Source organism: Pollachius pollachius, assembly GCF_949987615.1.
Source record: "Pollachius pollachius genome assembly, chromosome: 16".
Lineage (NCBI taxonomy): Eukaryota > Metazoa > Chordata > Actinopteri > Gadiformes > Gadidae > Pollachius > Pollachius pollachius.
In genome coordinates this window covers 8,468,639-8,485,033 of record NC_136949.1, presented here as the reverse complement: position 1 = coordinate 8,485,033, position 16,395 = coordinate 8,468,639, and the positions used below count along the sequence as shown (strand labels likewise).

Sequence of the window (16,395 nt, the reverse complement as noted above, 5' to 3'; positions counted from 1 at the left end):
GAGTGTGTGTGTGTGTGTGTTTGTGTGTGTTTGAGAAAAAATATGTACTTCAAGATTTACTTTCAACATACATACACAGGTGCTTGATGTCTTGGTGTATGTGTGTGTGTGCGTGTGTGTGTGTGTGTTTGTGTGTGTGTGGATGTTGAGGAGGTAAATCCTTTTTCCCCATACTAAAACCCCTGCTTTATTTCCCGGGCCTGTACTACATCTTCAAATCCCCTTCACAACATCAACGCCACAAAGACAGGAGAAATTTTATATGCTAATGCTCTGGCAATACTATTCAACCGACGCTTCAATCAAAAGAGACTTATCCCGCTGATAAGCTTCATTAAGTAGCTGGCAGCTGTGGACGCCTACACGTTAAGCCACAAACATTGCGGATGGAACCCGGTACATTTGAAACGCATCTGTTTCCATACAACACAATACCGCTGAGATACAGTAAACACCTCATCCTGTTGCATCCCACTGAGAGAAGAACGGTGTAACGGTACGGCCACACTGAAAGCGTTACGCGCGTTAGAGGCGTTGAAAATCTGCATTTTTGCATAGGGAACCATTTTAGGCGGTTTAGGCGCGTAGATGCGTTACACGTGCTAAAGCAGCGCGTTAGGCACAAAGCCTTATATGGTTCCACGTTGATGCAACACAAGGGGGTTTACGGACCTGTTACGTCCTTGCGGACCCTCCTTGCGTCCACCACAAGGGCCGGACGTGGGCCTCCCAAAAAATGGAACCCTCCGTAGAGGCGACGCAGCAGCAAGGGCTGTAATTGTTCTTCTCACCAAAACCCGACGCAGAACCAAAACAGGTTCACTACTGCGTCTAAGCGTCTGCGTAGTCATTGTGTCGCATCGACGTGGAACCATAACTGAGGGCCTTTTTATGGTCCCACGTTCCCTCAACGCAATGACCACGCAGACGCTTCAACGCAGTCGTGAACGTTTATGGTTCTGCGTCGGCTTTTAGTCAGCGGACAGATCACAGCCCTTGCTGCTGTGTCGCCTCGACGGAAGGTTACGATTTTTGGGAGACGCACGTCCGGCCCGTGCGGTGGACGCAAGGAGGGTACGCAAGGAAGTAAGGGGTCCGTAACCCCCTTGCGTTGCGGAAACGTGGAACCATAAAAAGCCCTTTAGCAGCACTCACGCTGGAACCCTGTCATTGGTGCCAGATTGGGCCAGATTTCCCTCCAAATCTGGCAACACTGGCAGCACGAGGCAACACTGAACTCCGTGTCTGGCCGTTCTGTTACCCTCTGCGTTCCAGATCGCTGTCCCTGGCCCTGTCTGCACATTAAACACACATTGCGGGGGAGACATGCAAACAGCGCGGCGCGTGGTGTTGCCTGGTGTTATGTTGGAGCCATCAGCAGAAGGGAGGTGTCTTCAGGGGCATGGGAAGTCTGTTCCTCTGGAACCGGAGGAGGAGAGAAAAACGATTTGGCTGCGACCCTGGCTGTTTTTGTTGTCCCAAGGTCTACAAAACAAATTTGTAGACATTTGGCATTTGAGTTAATTCCTCTCTTGATGATGATGATGATGATGATGATGATGATGATGATGATGATGATGATCTTAAAGGGGTTGGATAATTATGATGTTAATAATATAACAATTTATTTACAAAGTGTTAATAATGATGGTCCATGAATGATGATGATGACGATAAAGCGTATTACGATGACGCTCATGATGTCCCACGAGGAGACGATTTATTTATTTGCTTTGAGTCATTTAGCCTTCTCCCTCTCCCTCTGTCGCCACAGAAACTTTCTGAAATGCTTAGCAACCAACATGTGGGTTCAGGGACCTTGGAAACGGGACCGGATCCCAGCAGTCTCACCAGGGAAGAAGGAGGACTGCTGACCTTCTGAAGGGCAGAACTTTCCAAGAGAAGAGGGTTGATTTATGTCATCTAGTCATTTCAAACCAGAATACTCTTTGTTGGGTTGAAAAGGCCAGTTTAGTTTTTCTTTTTCAGCTAACCAGATGTGTCCACGTAAACACTTTGTTTGAACAATCTTGTGTTTTGACCTTTATTTTGCTTAGAAACATCAACAGAGGATGATTAGGATGAGGAGGATGCATCTCGAGCAGCGTCATCATTTCGTTAATCATAGCTCCAAAGATGAGACAGCCTATTCTGGGCGAGAAGGGCATTTATTCTTCTAAACGTCGTATTTGTTTCGACCAAAGAACCTGATGGAGGCGGGGATCTGTAATCGTGTGATTGGTTGTCGAGACAACCGCTCAAACAATCTTGGCCAGCAGTATCAAACTGCAAAAAGTCTGCAAAGTTTCAAATGAACACCATGTATACCGGCCACTGTGGAAATCCCCTTATCAAAACGATTTTAATAAGTGGATTTTAATAAAATGCCATTCTGAAATCCTCCTCTACCTGCAAATCCGCTTTTCTTCAATGGAATATCTCTGTCTCGAATCGGGAGACGAGGAGCAGTTCTGTTAGTTTCTGTTAGTTAGTTTGTTTGTTCTCTGGGCTCTGTTCCTTCTCCACCGAGGAGCTCTGCTGTAACATAGTGGGACTTCTGTGGCCTGTTCGGAACGATAATATTGACATGACAAGAAAACAGTGAATCACAGGGGAGTGGAGCACGTTATGTTCCCCCCCAGTTCCTCCCGGACAGTGAGCAGAACCATCCGTCTTCCGCTAAAGACCCGCTTTCCTTCCTGCGGTGTCACTTCCCACCCTGGGTGTCTGCGTGTTTCCTGTACATGTATGGCTGCGAGCTTCCTCGTGGAAGCAGTCTTAAAAGCCTATGCTTTATGTTCGGGTGTTTGTGTGGGGCAGTGTGTGCTGTCCTTGCATTTGTGTTTGTGTTCACGTACAGGCGTGCATGTGTGTGCGTGTCTCTACGTGCATGTGTGAGTACGTGTACTTTTAGTGCATGTGCATACGTGTGTGTGTGTGCGCGCGCGCGTGTGTGTGTTTGTGTGCAGTACCTTGGTGGATGACTCATCCCAACCTCTGCTTATTATCTCATACAGGGGAGCGCGACATGCGGAGATAAAAGCTGCCTGAGACGGAGGAGGAGGCAGCGGTAGAACTAATCAGGAAGGAATAACTTAAAGCCGGCGAGCTCAAGAGTACACACAGCTAGCGGTTAGAGTTGCGGTTCATTCCGTTGTGCGACCAAACCTTCAACCTTAAATGTTAAGACTAGACAGGTGGGCGGTTATTGACTCCCAGTAGGATGGTTCTGGGGTCAAACCTCACGGCAACAGACCACCTGAAGGCCTCTTTGATACCTGTTCATGAATAAAATACTATCTGTATTCACTAGAGGTCACTTTGGCTAAGAGTCTCTTCTGAATAGGGAATAATTGATTCAGCGATTGATTCAACGGATAGCTGTGATCTTCTTCCATATATACCTGTATATCCCTCTGAACCTTTAAATAGACCCGTTTCCCAGAGACTTCATGGTCCAGAGGAGAAGCACAGGTGTTGCACTCATCAACCTAATTATGGCTCTGCTCTTTGTATGTGCCAGGGCACGGCTAGCAGACCACAAGATGAGTGTTCATTAGTCTTCATTAGAGCGACATCTGTGTTTGTCCTGGGATGACGCCTCTGTTGGTCGGTCGGAGTTAAGGTTGAGTTTAATGGGATTGGAGGGATGCTGACGACCAGAGTGTCACTATGAGTTAACGAGAGCTTTCAGTGATGTCAATTCCCCTTTGGAGCAAAAAAGAACGAGGGAAAGTGTTTGTTTGTGTGTGTGTGTGTGTGTGTGTGTGTGTGTGTGTGTACTACCATTCATTTAAAAGTATTTGATAGCGGCAGTAGAAAAATGGGTTTATAAAGTATGTATTTATGAGTATGGTTTGTCTTTGTATTAGAGATTGTGGGATGTACTGTGTGGCATACTACATACAGTCCATTTGTTCCACAACACACATAATATATCATACATATTTTTGCAAAAGATTTAACAAGAACATTTAGTGTGAAAATTATTCCATTTATTCTAAGGGAGGAGGAGATGTTGACATTTGTTGACTCAGACATATAAATAGCTCATCTCTTTATGAAACAAAGAATGAAGCTCTACAGAACATCACGTCAAAATGTCAGATTGAACGCCTCTGAAGCATCATTTTGAACATAAAACAGATTGTGCTACTTTTTAAAACAAAGTAAGTGCTGCTCTCGACATAACGTATCTCTCCAGAAATTGTTTAAAGATGTACAGATGTGTTTTAGGTCCCTGGTAACAATAGTGTTAGTCTACCTGCTGGTAGGCCTACTAATAAACTGTTTGATGGGTTTGAATAAAGGTAATCTCAATTACACACTTAATTAGATGTCGATAAAACTTCTAATTAGTTGAGTTGTCGATTAATGTTGCCAAACCGACAATATTTATTTTTGAGGGATTGCAACATTTCTGTCATAACACAGACCATAACTTACACATTTTCTGTTGTCTCCCATTTATTTTCGCATGGGCTATACGGCTAACCAATAACAATTAGTCTTTTTCATAAAGCCTACCAGTTTAAAATGCTTACTGACCGAGTATATATAGGGTATTTTTCTTTCATCGCCTGTACAGAGCAGATCGTCTGTCACTGGGAACTAACCATCAACCTTTTAGAACTGTGTGCCATTGAGCGACTGTTCCTCCATTTTGTTTCTGCTGTGTTATAATGTACAGCACTAGAATGACTCATCAACTCAGTTTACAGTTCCAAATATCACCCCACAATGTACATCAAATGAAGGAGAGCTAATGCTGACTAGCACTACGGTGCTACAACCCTCTTTAGCAGCCCTAGAGACCAGCTTGAACTGGTTCAACCGACTGGTAGGTGTGATGTTTTTCTGTTTTAATAAATCAATACCTTTTTCACTGCCTTTCGTCACATGCTGTTTAACTCGTTTTCCAAACTGCTTTCTATGATGAAAGACAGTGCTGGCAGGGATACAATATTTATTCTCCAGGAAAATGTTGAATTTTTTACAACATCGCAAATTGACTGTAAAATCTGGCAAAGGAGTTCACACTCCAAGAGGGGAAATAAATGTGGGTCCTTATTTAGTGAAACTACAAAATGCCATCGTACATCAAAGCTCTCACTCACTCTCTCAGCTATCTATTTCAAATTAAAATGTAAAACATATGAAAACACAAATCTTCAATACCATGGCATCATAGTCAGTCTCTTGAGAGACCATGCTTTCTTCAGCATGGAGCCACAAACGGCATTACGGCCAATGTCTTGGATGTGGAGAGGGGAAACAGCAGCTAGGATTCTTGTTGTTATTATTTACGAAGATCAACTTCAAAATACCTTGTTGAGAACATCTATCTGTAGTAACAAAATAACCCCATCGTATTCTATCATTGGTACCTTCTTCCTACAAGAGTGGTACATTCAGGAAAAGCTTAACACTGACTGATACCTGCATTGCATTGCTTGCTCGCTTTGATACTTGGGTGTAGCCTGGCCTTGTAGCATCCTGTGCATGCGCAGAGAGAGTCAACGTCCTTCCAATGGACATGTATAGTTTAAGCAGGAGAAATTCAGGCCAATGTCCCTAAACGGCAAACTCTCTCCTCTTGGTGCCTGTTGCCTCCAACTTAACGACATGTCCTCAGAGCGCTTCACCCTAACAAACTATAACGCTGCTCATCCTTCTCTCAGCTTAGCCTATCGATACCGTTAACATATCCAAGGCCGTGAGGCGCAGACAAACAAAAACTACAATCCGTTTTCGTTTAGTCTCTCAGAAGCGGGTCTCTGAGCTCCCACGCTTCAGCGCGCTGCTGTTAGCGTCGTCGCGCTCGAAGCTCAGATTGTTGTGCGATCGGGATATCATGAGCAGCTTCTCGCGCTTGCTGTAGTCCCGCCTGGCGGCGGCGGCGGCGTGGCCGTCGGCGTCCAGCAGCCGGTCCGAACCGGTCGGCTCCTCGCGGTCCTCCAGCCGCGCGTAGCCCTTGGTGCTGCCGCTGCGGCTAACGTTAGAGCCGGCGCCGCGGCCGCTGTTGCTACGGTCCAGGCGGGGCCAGCTGGGGTGCTTCCGCTGCTCGGGCCGCACGCTGAGCATGCTCTGCCCGCGCTCCAGGTCCAGGGACTTGGAGTGGCTACTGAGCATGTGCAGAGAGTTGTTGGAGCCGAAGTCGCTCCGCGCCGCGCCGGGGGAGAGCCAGCAGCCCGAGGTGGACGAAGGCGCCGGGGAGAGCGACGAGGACGAGGAGAAGGAGCACTGGGAGGTCACGGACGCCGAGTTGCTACGGTGGAGCCCCGGCAGCTTGGAGGCCTTGGCCAGCGTCGCCTCGGGAACCACCAGGGACTCCATGGAGGCCAGGGGTCGCAGGCGCTCGCTCTGCCTCCCCCCCCCGCCTCCCCCTGCTCCTCGCTCCTCCTCCGTGATGGCCTCCATGTCCGGCTGGTCGATGACGCAGTTGTTGAGCTTGATGACGGGCAGCGTGAAGGCGGAGAGCGAGGAGGAGACGATGGAGCGCGTGCGGTGGTCCCCCCCGCCCTCCGCCGCCTCCCGGCCCACCGACCACTGCCGGCGGGACGGGTCGGCGCGGCCCGGGGGCCGGTCCTTGTAGAACGGCGCCAGGAGCCCGCCCAGCCCAAAGTCCACCCTGGAGTGCTCCTCCCCTCCGCCCAGCAGCACCTCCTCCTCCTCCGTGGACCCCGCTCCTCCTCCTCCTCCTCCTCCTCCCAGGGAGCCCATGCCGGCACGGGAGGAGAAGGCCAGCAGGGCGTGGCTGGCCAGGCGGGCGGCCCCCGAGGCGTCGGGCCCCTGTCCCCGGAGCTCGGGGCCCCCGTGCTCCGCGGAGAAGGAGCCGTTGTGGTGCTGGTGCTTGATCTCGCGCTGCCGGAGCCGGTGGATGTCGATGACGGTGGAGTACATGTCCCTCATGTGGATCACCTGGAGCAGAGTGGGGGGGGGGGAGGTACGTGTGGTTGGTGACTCAAGCGATAAAGCCACGAGACGCCGTGGTTTGCACGCATTTTAGAGCCAGCTAAGGTTTTAGGTGCATATAAAACATTTAGTAAAACGGCTACTATAAACTGACCTAGGGTTAGGAAGATTTCACTTATAAACACACGGCAACTTAAATGCAATACATTATTGAAAACAAATCATCTTCCTTCAGCCAAGCAATATAGTTCCTTAAGACTGCAATATGGTTACCAGGCAACGTCGGCTAGTATACTTTGAGATTAGCTTCGCATTAATACAAAATTGACACACATACACACAGGTGTATGATTATATTTTAAAACGGTGATGTGGTGCAGTCTCAAACAGCATACGGTTGTAAGCACGTTGGGCCTGTCTTGTAAACAGATGAGGAATCTGGATACAGTGAGAATGCTAAATCGGTTGTATAATGAGCTCACAAGTACAGTGAGTTGTGCACTAGAGGAACATTTGAAACATTGAGATATAATAGATAGATCTCGTTCTTATTTGTCATACTTTTTCGAACAGGTGCATGAAATTAGCTAAGAAGGTGAGTAAATTTTCATTTCATGGGGCCTCATAATATCACTTATACGCTTTGTGTGCCACAGTTGGAATAATTACTTCCTAGGAACCATTTGAGTTCATTAAGGTGTGTTAAATTCTAAAGTGGATATGTGCAAAGGCATAAGAATCCAAAATAAATCCACACTTACACTTTGTTTTTGTTGCCTTGAGCTGTTTGTGTGTGTGTGGTTGTGTTTGCGTGTCAGTGTGCCTGCTCTTGCGTGCGTGTGTGTGCATGTAGGCATGAATACATGCATGCAATATCTACAACGGCAGCTTTGAAAGCATTTTACATGATTATAACGCTGTTGAGATAAGAGAGACAGGGGGGCCGATGACAGGGTGTGGGGGGAGGGAGGGAGGGAGAGAGGGGGAGAGGGGGGAGGGACGATGAAAGAGATCATGGGGACAGAGTTGGGAGGGTGTTTATGTATATCTAGCACGGTAGATTAGATACCCTTCAAAATGATTACGGCACGGAGAAGATAACAGAACTCGGACCAATATAGAGCGTGAGTAAGAGGGACAGGGGCTCAGAGTGAGAGAGATAAGAAAAGGCGAAGAAAGAGAGAGAGACAGAAGGAGAGAGATGAGAAAAGAGAGAGAGGGAGGTAGATAGAGACAGAGATAGAGGGAGACAGAGCAAGGGCTGGGGAGACATGAGAAGGGGGGAAGATAGAGAGGATTGAGAGAAGGAAAGAGACAGAGAGAGGAACACAGAGAGAGATATATAGAGAGAGGAAGTGATCAGAAGAAGAGAAGAGGAAAGAGTTGACAATAATGGGGGCTGAGTGTGCCCTTGAGTTTTCTACCCAAAATAATTAGCAAGAATAAGGGAATATATGCAAATCTTTTGAAACTGAGTGAAACCTGAATAAAGGAGGCGTCTCCTTGCAAGTAGATGAATATGCTTTTCAGTTTTCTTTCTGGTGAGTCACCTTCAATGTCTCCCAACGCACCAAAAAAGAGGGTTAGGTAACAGCAGAAAGCGGTTTGGAGGCCTGTGAACATGTTAAATGGGATTCCTCTTTTTATCCGTAACTTATTCAGTTTCTCTTTCAAACTCGGAGGAAACTCGGAAGAAACTACGAAGAACAAAATCGACGTTGCATGTTGCTCTAATCATGCGCCACCTTCCAGTAACTCAACTCGCATCAAAGCATCCAGAAAATGGGCAGAAAGACGCATTTCCACCTGGGTGTCATGTTCCCATCAGTGCAGAGCTGGAGCCGATAAAGACCTGCGTCTACAGCAGAGCAATTTGCCCTGGGAGTGAATGCCAATTGTAACCTTCCCCACTAAAGACAAAAGCCAGATGTGAGCGGGTGTTAGTGTTTCTTTTTTGTCCAGTGGGAAAGGAGCTTTGGATATCCGATTAATCGTCTAGTTACCAGATGTCCTTCAGACAGGACTATGTGTGACCTTTTCATTCTAGGCTCTATGCTTAGGCATGTGTTCATGCCTGTGTGTGTGTGTGTGTGTGCTTAAGCGTGCATGTTTATGTGCGTCTGCATGTGTGTTAGTGTATGTGTGTGATCAAGCAAGTGTGTGCTTAATGGTGAATGTGTGTGTGTGCGTTTGTGTATTTGCTTAAGTGTGCAAGTGTGCACGTGTATGTGTGTGCACGTGCTTAAGCATGCACACACATGCACGGCCGTGCGCGTGTCCCTTACTTTGGTCTCCCGGTCCCGGTTCTCGTGCAGGATGGCGTTGGCGCAGATGAAGATGAAGATGCCGATCCCCATGGTGAAGGGCCCGAACATCTTCATCCTCTCCGAGTGGCGGTGCTGGTCCAGGAAGCGGGTCAGGAGCCCCCCTGCCGGCCCGGACGTCTGACCTACAGGGAGGAGCGCAGTGGGGGGGGGGGGGGGTAAACCGTTGGTCTCCGTCTCACTCAGTGCGGGGGCCCCCTCGAGCTTCCCCTCGCTGTCTCGGGGGTCAATAAGTCGTCTGTGGCGTATCCACGTCGCCATGGTGACGACAGGCGGACCGGTCATGGGGCACGGCGGTGAGAAAGACAATCGGGTTCTATCGGACACCGATGTGTGATATCGGGTTTGATAACGTTGAAAACAAGCTTCTCATCCCATCAAGCTGTATTTATATGCTGCGTTTATATTTAATTATATTTTTATCCAAACGCCGTTGTTGGTGAGGTCTATAACAGCTTTTGATTATTGTGATCAGCCGAGAGATTTCATATTGCTATAAAAAGGTGAGGATTTAAAGTTTTGCCCACATAAAAACATCAGTAGCTCTATTTGACGGACCATACTCATCATTATATTTTAAGTGTCCCATCTATTTTTAAGCACAATAGAAGGACATCGTGCCTCAACACCCCCTCTTGGCTTGAATCAGCAGCTGGTCTTCCATCCCCTTGGGCTCCACTGTTAGTCTTATCTCCCTGCTCACCGTCTAACACCACCGCCATCTTGCCCCCGCTCACTGCTCCCGCGGCGGCCATCTTGTCTCCTGCCTCTGTTTGTTGTTGGTCTCCAGGAGACGATTTGCTAGTCCCGCCCCCGGCCTCGGCTGGCTTGCTTTTGAACCCCTGCGTGTTAGCGCTGTGCGGCCAGTAGCCCAGCGTCGCCATGCCGATGCCCATGGCCAGGATGACCAATCCCAGTAGCAGAAAGAACCCGGAGGCGGAGTAGAGGCGGAGCCTCCCACGCACGACCACGATGTCTGACCGCCGCTTCCTCTTCCTGAGAGTCAGCAAAAAGTGAAACGGTGAACAATCAATGCCTTACTTCACTTCACTCACCGCTCATTTTAAGGTGACATATTATACCACCTGGTGTGAGTGTGATTAGCCGTAACAAGCCGTTTTGAAAATCTGGTGATATAATATGTCACCTTTAAGCACACATGTATAGCTGCTTCATCTGTGCCAGTGTAACACCAAGCTTTTGCTTGTTTCACGATGTAGCTGCTAAAGGTGTTTACTTTTACAGAAAATAGTGAAAAAAGTTATGTTGTCATTTTGGCAAAGGCTTTCAATGCTGTTACATAGTAATATAGTAGTAATCTGTATAGTTAGTATGGAAATAGCATCACATCGTAGTGAGGAGTGTACCTGGGGGCCGGTTCTGGCGTGGGGTTTCCCGGGCAAGAGTTCAGGGCCTGTAGGGAGCGGTGCTGAGATCGGCTGGAGTCTTGGCGCTTTAGCTTAGCCAAGCCTGTTAGCACTCCTGCTGCTGCAGTCATACTGGACCTGCTAGTCACACACACACACACACACACACACACACACACACACACACACACACACACACACACACACACACACGCACACAGACACACACACATATACACCCACACACACAAACCCTTAGCGACTGTAGCTGCTAACCGCTGTTTACCACCTGTGATCTGTGAACCTGGAAAGCGTGTGTGGAGCCCACTTGAGTCAATGTAACTGAAGCACAAATTGTTTTGGCGCCGCCGTCATGACGATGAATGGGGCCCAGGCAGGCCACAGGGATGGCACGGGGCCTCTCTGCCACTCAGCCTGTTGAGCAGAGACAGCTGAGCTCCAGGATTACCAGGCTTTCTGCATGTCACTCATTCTGTAGACACATTGTGCGCACATTGTGCGATGGCATGTCACTGATAAACAATGCATGCGGGTCACTGCATGAGATTTGCATAAGGTATGCGCCCACATGTACTTATTTGCCCACACAGTCACATACACATACACACATACACACACACTAACACACATCGTGGACTGCATCAAATATGTCTGTAGCATTCATAGTGTCACTCATTGGTTGATGCAAGGCTGTTATGAGGGTGTAATTCTTGCGCATACGGAAGTGTCACCATTTTTGCAAGCAGCAAATACAATCCATATGTGGCATATTGAGGGCAGGAATTTGGCAGCCGCTTTACACTGGATTATGGCCAAACATCATGAACATGCACTCCTTAATAACAGTTGGATGAAATATAATTGTCAACCAGGATCCGCACAAAATACATAATATGAAGATGAACTAACCACTGAGATCGTACCCAAACCCGAAGAATGTATAAGGCTCGTACATCCCAGTGCATCATGAGATTCTTTGTTGGCGATACCCTGCCATTTTGAGAGGGGTCAAAACCTCAATCAAAACCAAGGTAAACGTTTTGTCGCCACGTCTATCATGAGGGACGCTGTGGCAGTTCTGCCTCCGCTTAATAACAAATACCTTGCTACCAACACAATAAATAACATTCCAAGGCTGCTATGTGAAGTCTTATAGTGGCTTTGTAATATGACAATGAAGTGTCTCCCTGTTAATCTAGAACAGGTCATTCTGCCTCCACCATCCTCCAACCACCTGCCCTAAAGTATTTTCTACAGGAGACTCACAGATGGCCGTGGCTGCTGACACACACACACACACATGCACAACCCACACACACACACACACGAACATAAAAACACTCACACACATGGACAGAAATACATCATTGGCAACCATCCCCATACAAATGGTGACCAGACTGCGTTTCTATAGTGCTTGTCTGGGCACTGTCGACAGTCAAAGAGCTTTTCAGTGAATGTCTCGCATTAACCCACCCACACGCGCGCACACACGCACCCACACACTGTGAGTTTGAACACCAGCTCGCCTGGCGCAGTGATACCTAGCCTCTGTGATTGGCTACACCTCCATGGGGAATATTGAAACCCCTGGCCAATCCCTCCAGGGATTCACTCCTCCGAATGTTTCATTTAAAAGGAGTGACATTTCACAGACAGCCGTGTCTCCTGAAAACCCACAGGCATCATGTCCCTGCATCTTCCACCAAAGCAACTCTCAGTATTCGGTGTATGTGCCTGGGTGTATGCGTGTGTGTGTGTGTGTATGTGTGTGTGTGTGTGTGTGTGTGTGTGTGTGTGTGTGTGTGTGTGTCTTTGTTTATGCATCTGTGAGTGTGACATAAAAAGTGACTCGGCAAAAAAGAGAAAAAGGGCTGATTCGTGTCGCACAGAATGCAGTTATATGATTCTGTAAATGCACTTATTTAAGTTTTTGTCCATAGTCCACAGCGAGATCATAATTGTCTTTATGATTCATCTTTCCCTTCCGGCTATTATTGAGAACGTTGAGCAGAGTTGTACACAGATGATTGTGTCTTGCCAACTGTTTTGCTACCTATTAATAGAGATGTTATTTCACTAATGAGAACCCACTCCTGTTCCTCAAAACCTTCTTTTGGTTTATATGGGCGATAATCTGGGGTTTGGATGACATTGGTGTTAGGGGATTTAGCAGGGATCTCTTCAATATTTGCTAATTCAGCCTCAGCGTTTGTTAAGGGGGGACAGATGTCTTGAATAATGGAATAATCAGATGGAGGATTTGGACTGGCACGTTGCAGGTGGATCTTTGCCAATGTATCCAGCTCTGGAATGACTGTGCTGGCTTGGCTCTGCAGCAGCAGTAAATATGGAGCAATGCAATCTAGAAAATGAATGTGCGGAGATTCTGGCATTTCAGAAGTTAACTGCTGCGGGATTATCAGTGCTTGGCGAGGGAAATGGGGGCTATTATCATTATCGGCCATGGTGAAATTGTTTATGTTTTTTGGCCCGATCAAAGGATAAGTGGTGGTGGGAGCCGTTCCTATTATGGGCTGGATTTATGAGAGAGGGTTTACAATCGTTAACGTTTCAATAGACATTAACACTAATTGTAGTTTGTAAATGTTGTTTGTGTAGGTGCTTTTAAACTTGTTACAAAAGTTACACACACACACACACACACACACACACACACACACACACACTCACAAACACACACACACACACACATACACACACACACACACACACACACACACAGTTTATATTATTACCAGCTGCAGCTGTCTTCCGTAAGAATGCTATTGTGCGGTAACATTTCCTGACACTGTTATTGTGTGGGGATTTAGTTTTCAGTTGTATTGCTACTGCAGCGTTTCATTCTAGAAATGTAGAAAATATATTTTCTTTTGTAGAACTAAATTGTTTCGTCATGTCTATTGAGTTGATGTGGGGAAGTGGGGTTTTGTTTCCTTTCAAAGTGTTGTTGTTGTCCGAGGTACTTCATTTTTTATGAAGTCATGGGAACGATATAACGATTTACGATACAATATAAACCTCATCTCTATACACTCTCATTTGGCTCCAAGGATTTCTCAAGGTTTCTTCCTCGATAATCAAGACTTTTTCTTGCTATTTTTGGAGGCTGCCGTTAGAGAGTTGTATCATAATTATATGACGTGTAAAGCCCTGTGAGACTCTAACTGTGATTGAACGCTATAAAAATAAAAATAACTCGACATAACTCGACACATAGATCCCAAATCCATTGTTATGTAAGCGTCTGTTCTGAATTAAAATGGCATAATGGAGGTATTGTTTGTTTTTATGTGTGTGTGCGTGTGTGTGTGTGATAATGCTAGTGTTGATCCATGCATTTTATTGCAAGCATTAATCCGTTTATGTGTGCGTTTCTGTGTTGGATGCAAAGAAGGTATGGTTTGTGTTCTCTCTCTCTCTCTCTCTTTCTCTCTCTGCCATTGTCCCCTTTGTGTACTCTGTTTAGTTTAATTGTTAAAGCTGTGTTGAAGCACCACTTTGCCACTGTGTGTAAAAACCTTCCCTAAACAAACCCTCTCCTCATTTGGTTGCCTTTAATTAAAGGAAACATGGCTCCTGTTTTAATATTATACAACATATTTATTTACTCATAACAGGTCGACTAGAGGTCAATGCGCTTCTTCGCAGGTTCACTAAAATATAATTTTCAACACTATTAATTGATTGATGATTGATGCATATGATTAGAAATATGAGTAGTTATATTTAACCAGCATTTCTCCCCCATACTCTAACAGGCGCAGTGGGAAACTCATTACCACACAATTCAACACAGCTTGTATAATTGTAACCAATAATTGGCTGGTTGGTTGCAATTGCACATATAATCACGAAAGCAACCAACCAACCAATTATTGGTCAGTAAAATAAAGAAATAAAGCTAGACAGACACAGGGCAGAGAGAAAAAAAGAGAGAGAGAGAGAGAGAGAGAGAGATATGGAGATAGGAAGAGAGAGAGAGAGAGAGAGAGAGAGAGAGAGAGAGAGAGAGTGAGGGAGATAAAGTGAGTAGGCAGAGTTTGATAGAGAGGGAACAATAGTATACGTATACACGTATATATATAACCCATCCCTATATATATACTGTATATATATATAGAGAGAGAGAGAGAGGTGAATCCCAACCAACATGTGTCCCTTCATTAGGCGTTTGGCAGCCAGAGGTGTGTTGCTCTGTGGTTGGGTCCTCCTGAAGAAGCGCTGGTTGCTCCTCTACTCTTACTCATGATCAGCATGCGAGTTCACCAGGAAATCTAACAAAATCATACAGCACCAACCCAGTCGCACACTGTAAAACACATAGCATGCACACACAAACACAAACAATAAACACAAATGCACGCACACAAATATTCACACACGCATGCTTGCATGCACACTTCACACACACACAAACACACACACACACACTCAAGATAGAAGATTGAATATAAGATATGCCAATATGCTATGTCAAAGCATGCTCTTAAAACATAAAATATTCAGTCTTAACATCTCCCATGCACTCATGTTTGCTCTCTCCTTGACATTGTGCGCTCAAAGAATATAACATGACTCTCCAGAGCAACACACGTCACCAGGTCTGGCTTTTACCCCCAAGATAATTATGTTAATGACAAGGAACCAAGATACATATGGGTCACATGATGTGTGATACATGGTCCTTATAGCAACCCTATGGAAACCTGTCACCGCGCTCCCACTTGGTGACAGGTTTCCGTGGCAACCAACAGATGTAATCACCATGAGGAAATGCGCACAATTTGCACAGCGGATCTGGATAGTTGTGTTACTTCCAAGTGTGTCGCTGGTGGAGGACTCTTGTGATGATTGGAAAGCGTTCTGTGACTGAAGGAAATATCAGACAAATCAGTAGGATGGTATTGCTCACATGGATGAGGGAGGGAGGGAGGGAGGCAGGAAGGGGGCTGTTTCTAATGGTATATGTGATTATAATCATCAGAATGAATCACTGAAGTGGAGTTGGAGAGAGAGAGAGAGAGAGAGGGAGTATGCAATCAAGTGAGTGAGTGAGGAGGAGGGGGGTGGAGTTGAAGGAGGGAAGAGGAAGGTAACGACAGAGGAGGAAGGTGTGGAGATAAGGAATGAGAAATAAGAAAGTTGATGACTAAAACAAACATCAGTTCTGTTAGGTTGGCTCTTTCTGTGTGTTTGCTTGTGGATACAGTGAGTACGCCAGTACACAACAAACAGCCCCAGCACCCAATACACACATCTCTGTACATTTGTTTTGATTTAAACTTGAGAGGTTTCAATATTTTACATTATGACACAGGAACAGTGTCAGGAATGATGTCTTAATGTATCGAAATGATCATGTATATTAAACTTAACATAATGTGTATTGTGGCAACCCGGCGGTTGCCCATTAAGGAGATGCAGAGCACCTGAGGAACGGGTGGAGGAGCAGCTTAAAGAGCCTGCTCCTCCTCGTTCGGGGCTCTCTCAGCCATGTGGCTCGTGCCGGGATGGAGCCGAGTGGGAGACAGTCGCGGACTGCGCGGGAGAAGCCGGGAGCGGTGGCCACGCCGACCTCACCGACGGACCGGACCCGGAGACCCCTCACCCTTTTTGCCCCAGTGTGGAAGAAACTTAAGTTGACGCATGATTTCCCCTTTCTATTGTGAGCTGTACGCAATAAAACCGCTGCACCGCAACCCTGCCTGAGCGTTTGTTTCGGGAATCGCAGCCGCCGCCGACCG

At 46.6% G+C, this 16,395-nt stretch overlaps 1 protein-coding gene across 2 annotated transcripts in view; it reads right to left on the bottom strand.

Moving 5' to 3' along the window:
- Nucleotides 1-4,040: 4,040 nt before the first annotated feature.
- tmem200a (transmembrane protein 200A) overlaps nucleotides 4,041-16,395 on the bottom strand; it is a 15,276-nt gene continuing 2,921 nt past the window's right edge. Inside the window, exons 2-5 of one of the 2 annotated variants that reach the window (XM_079753380.1) lie at nucleotides 10,607-10,747; nucleotides 9,943-10,235; nucleotides 9,201-9,364; nucleotides 4,041-6,921 (exon numbers count right to left, since the gene is read on the bottom strand). In XM_079753380.1, coding sequence (XP_079609506.1) covers nucleotides 5,764-6,921; nucleotides 9,201-9,364; nucleotides 9,943-10,235; nucleotides 10,607-10,737 — 1,746 coding nt within the window. In that variant the 5' untranslated portion in view covers nucleotides 10,738-10,747 and the 3' untranslated portion in view covers nucleotides 4,041-5,763. The remainder of the gene's footprint in view (nucleotides 6,922-9,200; nucleotides 9,365-9,942; nucleotides 10,236-10,606; nucleotides 10,748-16,395) is intronic. The other variant, XM_079753379.1, reaches the window with a different exon arrangement.